The sequence below is a fragment of the Chelonia mydas genome, chromosome 8, assembly GCF_015237465.2.
Source record: "Chelonia mydas isolate rCheMyd1 chromosome 8, rCheMyd1.pri.v2, whole genome shotgun sequence".
In the NCBI taxonomy this organism is placed as follows: Eukaryota; Metazoa; Chordata; order Testudines; family Cheloniidae; genus Chelonia; species Chelonia mydas.
In genome coordinates, this window is record NC_057854.1 from 76991856 (window position 1) to 77004530 (window position 12675).

Here is a 12675-nt window from a genome sequence, read left to right on the forward strand (position 1 = left end):
AACATTTTTATAGCTCTATGCATTCTTTTAACTTTGCCAATTTCCGTAGCTAGTGGGGAACGTAGCTTCTCAAAGTTAAAATTGATAAAACATATCTGCATTCAACAATGGTGCAAGAGAGACTTGTTGGACTTGCCACAATGTCAATACAGCATGAAATAGCTGGGACATTGGATCTAAAAGAACTAGTGACTGAATTTTCAAAACTTAAAGCAAGAAAAGTCATGTTTTAAGAGCACAGAGTGTTTTTTATCCGGCGTGTTTTGTAAACACAGGTTAAAGTTCATTGAAGAGTTTTCTTATTTCTTTCTATATTGGATGTGGCGATAATGGCAGTTAAAGCAGGATAGCGTAATGTACGATTTTGGATTTGTAATAATAAAAATTATAATTAACATTTGAATGCATTTTTATTTGAAATCAGACTGAAATATCATCTAGCTGTTGTGTACAAATCTATTCTGAAAATTTCATGTCTCTATTGTATCTGATCTCAGAAACATTGGTTGGACAGACGAATGGATGGGCAAACCAAATAATTAAGCCTCTGTTTAAAAAAAAAAAACGCTTAAAAAACAGCTAGTCTAGGGCTGCCCCTGCCTGTTAATGAAATTTTTGGGATTATTTTGTTTGTTTTTGTTCATTTGGGAGTCAATTTGGTGCTTATGAAAGTCACTAATAACAATGGGTTGAGGTTGAGCCATGCACACTGTGGCAGGTACAATACACGCTTCCATATATAGGTATGTTTGTTACAGCAGCTAAAATCTGACCTTCAGTATCTTTCTTGCTCTAGCTTTGAGCATCTCACTGATGAAATCACACAGTGCAAGTTGTATGATATGTGTGAATGGGGATTAGTATGTGCTCACATTTACTTGTGACATTACGTTAGGATTTGGATTCATGTCTCCAGAAATGAAAGCCTAAAATGCAAACCCATTGCATCACCTGGGTTTCAGATGTCAGCCAATGGTTTTTGCTGGTGAATGGCTGCTAAAAATGCTTGTAAAAGGCATTTCTTGCTGTAAAGGCAAGAAGAACTGCAGCAATTCCATCAGCCATGAAAGAAAGCAGGAAAAGCAGAGCCAAAAAATTGAATAGCTATTTTAAAATATAAATGTGTACTGCATGGGTGTGTAAAGAAATAGATAATAGAGTATATGCACTTTGACTCACACTTATAGGGTGGGATTTTGAATGTTGACCTTATTCTGCTGCCATTTAAATCAGTGGTAAAATTTCCAGTGATTTCAGTGAAAGCAGTTAGATCAACAATGAACACCTTTGAAAATCTCACCTATTATATATGCATCTCTCTTTAAAAAAACTGCATGTATTTATACTTTTAGTTGTAGGCAGCAATTAAGGGTACAAATCTGTGGTTACCCAGATTTCTTGTCTATGAACTCTTTTCCATGGCGTAGGTGCCTAAATGTAGGTACCTACAGTAAATCCATATAAAGATACCTCAATAAGATCCTGACTTCCTTTGAAAATAAGGCCACTTATCTAGTTTGACAATTTGGGGCTAACCTTCTTAAGAACTCTGTGCAAGCCTTATACAGTGAAAACTTTCCTTTGATTTGTGACAGATTGCATCATGATGGCAGATCCTAGCCGTGTAGCTATACCTAGTTTCATTTTGTAAATAATGCTATCTTTTCCTAAGCATCTGAAATATTATACAGTTGATAGAATATTTAGCCTAATATATCAGTAATGGTAGAGAGGTGGTTCCTGGGTGATGTCAGTGTCACTTGCTCATCAGCCAAAAAAGAACAACAAAGATGTTACCACTTGGAGTATTTTTTAAAAGTACCTTTTAAAGACAAAACACCTTTGACGAATTCTACTTGTTGGGTCTATAAAACGCCCTCCTGCCTCATAGCATCTACCACAGGTGTTTGTCTTCAGAACGTCAGTTGCCAGGGGACTCAGAGAGAGTGGTTTCAGCTGCAGTGAAAATTTGTGTCTTCAGGAAGGACTATATTAGAAGAATGAGCTCTTGAGAATCACTGCTGTGTGGATATGGGCAGAGCTGATAGTGGGATAATGTGAACAGAATTTGTCTGAATAAAGCTATTTATTGGTGAATGCTTGCTGCAAGTATCCCGTTTGCTGGAAGGGACCCTGGAGTTTTCAAAATCAGAGTCTTCTCTTCCACTAGTATTAGTTAGGAGCAACTCCTTTTAAGCCAATGGATTTACATCACTATAAACCTGTATAAGTGAGAGAATTAGTCTGCTATATTTAAATAAAACATTGGCTTTACCTCCATTACTAGTAGTATGTCAGTCATCTAACTTACTTTTCACTTTGTATTTGTTTTCTTGTTTCATTTCACTCACAGTTTGGACAATAGAAATAGTCTTTCACTTGGATTCTCCTTCGCTAGTATTAGACAGACTCAGTGTTAATGGATTCTTGTTAAAAAATCCAGACGCATTATCTTGATCTATTTTTGTTGCTATCTATTCTCATGGGTCACCTGCGAATACAGGAGTGCCCCTCTGAGCATGGAGTTTTATTCCAAAGATGTTCTGTGATTTTTATACCCCTAGGAGAGCATGATACACTGCTTCCTGGGAAACACTGGCAGTTATAACTGGGATCTTGGTCACGCAAAAGTAGAAAAGAAGGAAGTACAAGACTTACAAAATTATTAGTTACTACATACCATTTTCATTTCTGGATAAACTGATAGAATATGTGATAAAATTGGTAATGGGTACAATGCACAATGATCATCGTGTGTAACAAATTGTCATGTCTTATATTTTCATTACAATAGTATTTTTCTAGAAAGTAGTTTAATATATAACAGCCTCTAAATATGAAACAGATACAACAAAATAAAATAATTTCAAAATGAATATAGTTGTCTTGTGAATAGGAATCAATGTAGAATGTATCTACTGGGTATGTGTTGGTTGAAACATGAGGACATATATTATCCTTGAGCCTTGCGTGAAACTTCCTATTAGCATCAGTGGAAAGTTCTACAATCTGAGGGTACTGTGTCTCTGATCCATAACTAAGTGAAGTCACTAAGAGTCTTTTCGCTGACTTCAACTGGCTTTGATTCAGGCCTTCTAAATCCCAGGGAGTTTTAAACTGTTGATTGGTTAAGATTTTTTTCACATTTTAAAATTCTTTTTTCTTTTAGGAAAACCCTCCTCCTTTTTCTTGCGATATGCGTAGCTGTGGGTGCCGCACAAATGCCAGCACAAGGTGAGAAGACTTCCTTATAACAGAGTATTTGAATAATCTGCCACTAGAGGAAAAAAAGTAAATGGCTTCTGGTAGTAATGACCTTAAATTCAGCTGTTCAGAAGTTACTAATCCAAATGTCAGATAGAGTACAATGAGATCATAAGTTCAAATTAACCATTTGGAAAAGATGACCTTTTGAATATAACTCAGATTTTCTGTCTATGAAATTGCTTACATATTTAACCAAAGTCTTTATAAAAGAGAAGTCTTGTACAGTGAAAAGGCTTTGATTGTGTCGTCATTGTAAGTGGGTGTTCTTGGGGGTGGTGAACTGTGGCTGAGTTACCTTTGCACTTCTTAAGACTTTGCAAGCAAACAAGGGCCTATAATAAGTGCTTAGTCTAGATGGGCATTATTAGGCAAAAAGTGAAATTTGCATGTTAGCTTATTTTTGTATTCAGATACAGATGTTGGTTAGGAAATAGGGTGGTGTTTTGTTTTTGTCTGCTTGGTATCCTGGCACTGCCAGATGTGAAGGGTTACATCAGAGACAGCTGAGGAACATGCATCCTAAATTGATGAAAGTTAATGTGTCAGGATGGTAATTTTTGGCTGCCAGTAATGGGTCATGGATAGCATTGAGTGCCTGTCTTGTAAATTGCCTTTCACTGTCTAAGCGGCACACAAAATGACTTCACCTTTGAAATAAATGTTCACTTTTGGCTGGTGACTAGACTCACCACAAAGAGAACCAAACCAAACAACTGGAATATGTTTTAAAGAAAAGGACTGATTCCTGATTATATTGTGCTTGAGTCTGTGGTGATGAATCAGCAGCTGAGTACCCTCCTCCTCACGTATCACTTAGCATTGTTACCTGTCAGTTGCAATATTTTTCTGTTCTTGTTTTCTTCTTATCTTGTGGTTTTTGTTCCAGTATGTTCCTTCTTTTCCTTTCTTGCTCTTAATTTTTTCCTCTATCACTTGTTTATGTCTCCCCTGCTCTCTCCATCTGCCTTGGCAAGGCTGTCTCCCTATTCTCCCATTCAGAGCATGCTATATGCTGCCTGGGATGTTGCTAATTTCTTAGTGCCACTCTCATTGAGCCAAGTTCTGCAATGGAAGAGAAAGAAAGTTTGGCCTTGCAGGCTGAGCCTACAGCTGTATATGTACATGGACTGCTCCGATGGCCAGCTACATTAGGGGCCACCACAGGAACAGGGTAGGAAGGTGGGTGGATTTAAGGAGTCAGCTTCCACTTTTCCTGAAGCAGCAGAAATGGTAAGAGATACCAGTGATGGGCTTGACATTATGGAGTGATGGTAGCTGCTATATAGTTAAGGATGAAGCTAACTTCCCATTATATATCCAGTTTTCAACCAACCACTCCAAACTTCTCCAAAAGATAACAAGTTCCCCCAAAATTTCACATGCCACATGTCATCCCCAGGAGGAAATTTTCTGGGAAGATTGGCAAAATATCAGAAAAGGAGTTTTAAAGTTACAGGACTAGATCCTCAGCTATAGCAGAACCGCGCTCCTACCATTAGGAGGTGCAAATGTGCCCTCTGCTGTCCTTTCAGTTCGGGAGGCACAGGGTTGGTCTTCTGCATAAAATAGAGAAGTGTCATGACTGCTTTGTTTCATATAAGCAGTCTGGTACCCTGAGTGGCTGCTCTATCAGCTGGGGCTTGTTAGGTAAAGGAATGCCCTGTCTATGCTCCTTGTACCAGGAGGGGACTCGTGTAGAAGCTACAAGTGCAGCTCTACACTACCCAGAAATTCCACAATGAAGGGGAAATCCTGCACTGGCTGCCTGAGGAGTTTTAGGGCTGCTTTGCCTGGGAAAGATTATTTTGTAGTTGGGAGTTGTCTGGTTCCCTTAACTGTTAATTTTTAAACTTTTCAACCTTTGGGCTAGGTCTTAAATCCATGAAAGAACTGAAGGTGGTAGGTACAGAGTGTGCTTCATGCTTAGCAAGTATCTCAGCAGGAGCATGTTACACCCTTGCTTTGTGATCTGCCTATAAAACCCTAACTGGCCTTGCACCTGCATACTTCCCAGACTGCTTGTCTCTGTGCCACACTGCCACAGCTGAGATCAGTGGAAGCACTCAAGCTGACACTCTTTGAGCATCAGGGAGGGAGTTTTTGACAGGGCATTTTATCTTGCCGTTTATTCACTTCTATAGCCCTCTCATCCTAGTATTTGAGAACCTTTTGGCTTTGGAACTTGCTTCCCACTTGTTAATTCCTAGGGCACACTGAAAAGCTTACCTTCTAAAAGGGATTTGGGGAAGGGGATTTTCCTGAGGAGCTATCATTAGTTAGTTTTCGCACCTTTACTTTGCTGTAAGTACTATCTAATTACTGCTGTGTACAGTGGAGATTGCTGCAGGTTTTATATTTATATTAGTGGGTTTAAAATGATTTCCAAGGATGCCTAGAGCTTAGGATGCACACCTCTTCTTAGAAGTCTATGTAGATAAAATAAATATTCAGCAGCGGCAGCGTGATTTGGAATCATGTGATTTTCTACCCCAGCCGCATGCTCCCCGGTTAGAGGAAAAAGCAGATAAGAGGAGCCATTTCTGATGCATAAAGAAGAAAATGTTCTGTGTATTTCACATCCATATAAGCAAATGAACTTTCAAAGGTGTTTGTTTGCCCCTCTATGGACATGAACATAAAAATGGCCATACTGGGTCAGACCAAAGATCCATCTAGCCCAGTATCCTGTCTTCTGACAGTGGCCAATGCCAGGTGCCCCAGAGGGAATGAACAGAACAGGTACTCATCACGTGATCCATCCCCTGGCGCCCATTCCCAGCTTCTGGCAAGCAGAGGCTGGGGACACCATTCTAATAGAATTAATTGTTAAGCGCACACTGCAAAGTGAAAAGAACCCCCCAAATTGCATTAAAAGATAGTGAAAGTTGTGACTTAACCCACCAAATGTATGGAAGTTTGCAGAAAAACATCATTACTTGGGCACAAGAGAACACATTACTGTTCTTCTGCTGAAGTTTATTGTGACCTCTTACTCAGAGCCTAATCCTTAATTCTGAAGCCCGTTCTTCCCTTGGCTTAGGTAACAAATGTAACATTCTTCTTTTTGAATTTCTTGATGAAGTGAGCTGTAGCTCACGAAAGCTTATGCTCAAATAAATTTGTTAGTCTCTAAGGTGCCACAAGTACTCCTGTTCTTTTTGTGGATACAGACTAACACGGCTGCTACTCTGAAACCCATCTTGCTACAGCTGTCATTGCACTGTTGTAGACATTACCCCCTTTGTAGTTGATATCAGTTCCATGTAACTCAATGGGAAATTTCCTTAAATGAAAATCCCCCCTAAAGCAGATGTCCTATGCAACACTTCAGTTCTATTTAAGTCCAATATTAAGGGCTTAATTGGGACCAAAATAATATGCAGGGCCGTGCGATGGCAGCCTGCACAAGCATGAATTTTGCCTATCATGTGATTCTTTGAGATAGTAATATAAAAAGCTATAAAAAGTAGTTATACATAAAAAGCAACTGATTTATAAAAGTTTTCTGCTTTAAAGCGTATGTGGGTTAGTTTAAATAAGAAAAGGCATCAGGACATATTGAGATACCCATGCCTGCAAAATTTCAGTTCCTAAAAATCTCTCTTTAAGAAGTGGCTTAAATGTATGGTAGATTGCAGAATGATTTGTGAGGAACCATATTGTGAAAGAGAAAATTGCTTAGATTTCTCAGAATCAAAAGAAATTCAAAGAAAGAAGCAGCAAAAAGACAGACAGTTCAAGCAGCCTATCCCTCTGTCGAACTACATAGCAGATCCAGAGACAGTACTAAGCTGTTCACAGAGTTATCTAGGGAGTTTGCCAAAGATTCAGATGCCACCCATTAAGAATATCTTGGTACTTGGTTTCTGACTGATACATTGAAAGGAGAGGTTATACTGGTAGTTATTCTGCCAAACATTATGTTGCTGGGTGGAGTAATTAATATGCATTGCCTCCTCTCTTGTTCTTACAAGGCAGGTATGCACACATTGCTTGAGAAGCAATGCATTGTGTAAATGTCCTTGTCTGTATGGGGCCTAAGCCACAAGTCAGTCTGGGGAATTCTGCATGCACAGCCCACAGGTCTAATTGGTACTCACTGCTCTACTTATTCCGCTAGGTCTCAAGCATCAGTCAGAGGAGTGCTCCCCATGTTAACTAAAACCTGACGCAGCATAGGGAGTGTGTAGCAATTGGACTTACACAGTGATTTTGAGCTGGCCAGTCACACTTACTCACTGCAGAGTTGACCAGACAGCTAGAAGGGTACATTCCTGCACCTTAGGAGGGCTGAAGTGGGGAGGACACCCCAAGTAGCTCATCCTCAGCTGCCACGAGTGGCAAGGATAGCAAAAAGAGATAAGATAGGCACAGGTGTTGGAACTAAGGGTACTGGGGGTGCTGCCACACCCCCTGTCTTAAGGTGGTTTCATCATACCCGGGCTTTACAGTTTGGTTCAATGGCTCTCAGCACTCCCACTATACAAAATGTGCCAGCACTCCTGAAGATTGGATGGAAATGCAGAGCGATAAAACAATCAGGGTGCTGTATCCTGACAGTGCTACATAGTGATCGTTGCAGTGCATATGTCCCTGTTGCCACACAACACTACAGTTTCAGGCTCTTGTGCTGTCATTATTTGTGGCTGTTATGATTATATATCTGCTGGTGAACTGGGCATCCAGGTCACCTGACTCCCAGTGTGGTGCCGAGAGCCGGCTGAAAATTTTCCTGCAATGTATTTTTCAGTGGAAAATGGCTTTTTGATGGATGTTTCCATTTTGACACGTTAATATCCATTTTTGGCAATTTTTTGAGGTTTTAGTTGAAAAACACAAAAAACTTTAAATTTTGCAGTTTTCAGTGGCCAACAACTGGCAGGTGGGGGGAGCTGTTGGTTTTTCAGTGGTCTTCGCTACTATTGGTGGATAGGGAAGAGACAGAGCCAAAGTTTATTCCACCCCCCTCCTCCCCCCATACTCCCAGTGATGGAACAACTGAATGAATTTTGCAGGGCATTAGGGGGAGAAGGAGAAAAAGCATCAGGCTGCAAAAGCTAAAACAAATAGTTTTAACAAGATGAGCCATAGCAATGTGTGTGACAAATATGCTCTTATTTATTGGGTAAAAGAATAAGTGAAGACAGATGATGTGCAGACATACATAAGGGAAAACAACTGACCTTTAATGGGTATAGAAAAATAATGGCTTTCATAATGGGGAAAGAGTTCAGAGGATTACATGTTCCTAAAACCAATGATGAATTTTGAAAGCTAAAACCAAACTTAATGTATTCAAAAGGGACCACACACCTGACCAGAAATCAAATATCCAGAAACAGAGTTTGTAGCTGCATAGTAGGACATAGACAGTGCAAATATAGAAGTATAGTTGGGGTGATTTGTTGCTACTTAATCTTTTGTGTCATTTTTTCATTCTGCATTTGCTTTGTGTTTAGCCCTCTCCCGAGCTGCCACTTGTTCGGAGGAAACTAGTATATTGCGGGTGTAAAAAGTATTTATCCTTTCTTTTTCATGAGGATCTTTGGTTCTTTTCCTTTTTCCATTATTCTTTTATGATGGAATTAGAGAGATTCTTTTTTCCATTCTTTGGAACAATAAAAACTAAATTTACCCTGCTTTTGTGTCTCAGCAAACTAAGAGAATAGCTTCTAAGAACTCTTGGGGCATCAGGTAATTTTCAAAATAAACAGAATGAGGAACCAAGAATTGAGCACAATTTCTCTAGGGTTGTTGGCACAGATACTAACATGACTTTCACTCCCACTCACACTGACTTTAGAAAGTTTGTGTGCTGCAGATTTCAAGTGTCTCAGCAAACAGTCCGCCTTTTAGCTCACCTCTGCTGTGATATCCATGTTTACTCTTCTCACTTCCTTAAATGACAACCAGATTCACCAGTGACATTTCCACCCATACAGTTTATTGAGAAAAATGCCGTGAAATGAAAGTGAATATTAATTATTTTAGAAATCATAAGGATAAAAAGACTGCAAGGTTACAGTACTCATGTTGATGGATAAGGATATTTAACTTGGAGTTTTGCAGTCACAGGATGCTTGCCATCTTAGACAGTTCTCCATTTAATGTACAAAATGACTGCTGCTCATTAACTTGTTTATTCATAATTTCTTTTAAAGCTCTGTAAACTGAAATCTTTGATTCATTCACCAAGTAGTCTTCCTATACTACCTCCCCTACAATGTATCACAACAACTATCGAGAAGGTTAACCTCTAGAGGTGTGAGTGCAGCTCAGAGTCCATGGCCCTTTAGTTCTTCACCTGCTAGGTTCCAGTTGTAGTGATGATTTTTGTGATTTGGGCACATGTACTGAACTGTTAAGACCACAAAACTCATTCCCACAGGCCACTGAATAGCCATCATGAAGTAGTAACTTTTGGTCATTGATCTGGGGATGAAAGGGTCTATATCCTATTACAAATCCTCTGAGCTATCTAGTCAACCATTATGGGCCAGATTCTGCCTGGTTCTTAGATGGGTGCACAATAGTGGGATGGGGGCAGCATAAGGAGCTGTGGTCCCCCTTCCACAGCCCATGCAAGGGCCAGAAAGAATTGTAATCCCTGCACTCTGGACCTATTCCTTTGGTGGCGCACAGTACCCTAAAGAAGCCAGGGCCAGAGCTTCATTTTTCCCGCCCCAGGCCAAACACAACGCGCACTGGCCAATGGAGGAGGCTGGCTGCATTGGAGGGAGTATACTGCACCCAACTAAGGAGTGTGGCAGCAGACAAGTAGCCTCTAAGCTCTGGGTGACAGTCTGGCTCTTTGAAGCACAATGCCTCCTAGTATTCCCCTAGGTCAGTGTGGCACCTGACATCACTGCTGCCCCTTTCTCTGGGCTCAGTGTAACTGACACAATCAAGCTCTGTGATAATATTGTGCTGATGCATTTTTAAGAGGGAAGCTCTTAGCTAGGTTATTGAGGGCCTTCTTCCTGTACTGTATTTCTAAAGGCAATAGGATTGTATTAAGTCCATCCATGTAATCTTTACATTTGAACTGCCTGACTTTGGGCAGTTTTGTTATTACTTCAGAGGGAGGTACAGTATTTTTAATGTACAATGATTTAAAAAAATAATTATTAATAGCCCAGTTTGTTTGAGCCATCTCTGATTTATCCTTCAACTCATAATCCTTCTGACAAAGTCCATGCTTAAGCGTGTCGTTTTGCAAACACAAACACAATCCATCACAAACATAAGGTGTTTATAGAGTTTAAATGTGACATTTAGGCCCAGCCTGGAATTAGGGGGACACTGCCCCTGGGGGTAGCACCAAACCTTTTGTGGGGTGCAATTTGTTCCATCCTGTGCAGCCAACCACCTCAGCTGGCCAGTGCGTAGAGGGGACAGCGCCATGGCTGCTGCCTCCTTTGGGGTGTCATTTCCCCAGGGGAGCACCTGCACTCCCCAGAGCATAGAGGCTGTAATTTTACCTGGTCTTTGGTAGAGCAATGCAAATACTTCTTCCCCCTGTGCACACATGTCATGACTAAGCAGAATCTAGCCTATGGCAAATCATGATTTTTCATTACCACATGCATTAAATTTGGCAGTTGCATAGCAAGTATTTGCTATTAGTTTATGGTGGATTAAAATACAGCCTGGATAAATTAATTACTTTGTGGCATCCTGAGAAATTGGCAGGTATCTCTGATTTTCTCCGAAGATGTGCTTTCGCTTGCCCCTGTCTGTGCTGGCTACCTGCCAGTACAATCTTGGCACTACTGCAAACTTTCTAACAGGACTAGAACCACTGCAAGGTGTGTAATTAATTTTCAAGCTGTACAGTGCACTCAGGTTTATGCTTTTGGTTCCAATTTTTAAAACACTTCCAAGGAAATCTCCAGCTTTTTTGTATTTTCTATAGAAACTGAGCCAAGATGTGTCTATTCTTAACATTTCCTACTAATATGTTCAGTAAACAGAGAGTGGGAGAGCTGGAAAAGGAAATCTAATATCCACTAAAAATTGTGAATATCCATTTGTTTCAATTACTGTCTTTTTATTTTATTTGTAGTTGTGCCTCCACTTCCTTAACCTTGGCAAAAATCCTTAGCCTCCATTGGCTACTCCCAATTTCATTTAAACCACTTAATAGTTAAAAAGCCTCAGCTTTATTTGCATAATACAAACACAAATTACATAGCACAAAGTACCCTCTGCCAAAATACGATGGAAAATGCTAATCTCTCCCCAGTCAGGGGTAATAGCTTGGTCCAGCTATTTGGATACCAAACAAATTCAACTAGAGGCAAATTCTCTCATCTCTATTAATTGATCAGAATATATTCACCCTCTGGGAGGAAATAGGCTTTTATTTCACACTCAGAGCCAAAACTACTTTGTACAGCAAGGATTCTTCTGAAGTGACCCACACAGTTGTAGCAGCAATCTCGTGAGTGCTATATGTTAATGTATTACAACATTTTTCTCTCTTCCACTGGAATGCAATCCTAGTTTAAATCATTTCTGTATAGCTGCAGCCTCTTGATTAACAGAAAGGATGAGGGCAGGATGGGGACTTTTTAGCCCAAGAGCCAAAAGATGGAGAGCACTGGCACTTTTGTCCTGCTGATTCCCCTCCCTTACCTGGCCTATTCCTCTTTTGCATGGTCAGACAGCTTCTCCACGGCTTACCTCATCTATGCTCTTTACGAGTAAACTCAGCAGAGGAAGAAGAGTACAAACATGTTGTAATTAAGCCACCACCTTTTGTCCCTCTGGGGAAATCTTCATTTTCCTCTTCCTCTGACTGCCCCGTGGCACAGATATCTGCAACTGATATCGTTCGAAGCCAGCCTCATTACTGCGTGGTGAGTGGTGGATGGGGCACCCTGATGGAATGGCAGCAGCTCTCCTCCTCATGTACCAAATGCAGCATATCCACAATACATTCAATATCTCCGCTGTCAGGCTTACCTCTCTGCCTAACCTGTGGTTCCCTTATGGTACTTGGTGAGCTGTTGCTGTGCTAATATGCTGGTCGTCCCTCTTTAAACAAAATTCTACCTTGTGTTTTCAATAATGCTATTTATGCCACAGGGTAAAGCATTGTAGCATGGGTGGTTAACAGAAAAAAGTGCAGCATGTTTTGTCTAATTTAAAATAAGTATTTAAAAGTTAGGTGCTGTGGTGGTATGTAAGTAATACATGACCTCTTGCCAGCTTGAAAGTGGCAGATTGGTAGTGAGCATGTGAATTTAGAGTAAGTGGGGATTCTGCTTTCAGTCTGTTGGAAAACGGAGAAAGGACAGGAATTCGGAATTGTTCCATTTGGTAAATTAGCTGTTCCATGTTTTAAGTTTTGGGAGCTTAATTGGAGTGTAGAGTGCTATGAGGGTGTTCTCACCAAGTTGTAAT

At 40.3% G+C, this 12675-nt stretch overlaps 1 protein-coding gene across 2 annotated transcripts in view; it reads left to right on the top strand.

Annotated features, from left to right (window-relative positions):
• Positions 1-12675, top strand: part of COL24A1 (collagen type XXIV alpha 1 chain) — a 235788-nt gene that overhangs the window by 12884 nt on the left and 210229 nt on the right. For both annotated transcript variants that reach the window (XM_037906297.2, XM_043552998.1), the window contains exon 2: positions 3170-3234. In XM_037906297.2, coding sequence (XP_037762225.1) covers positions 3170-3234 — 65 coding nt within the window. The remainder of the gene's footprint in view (positions 1-3169; positions 3235-12675) is intronic.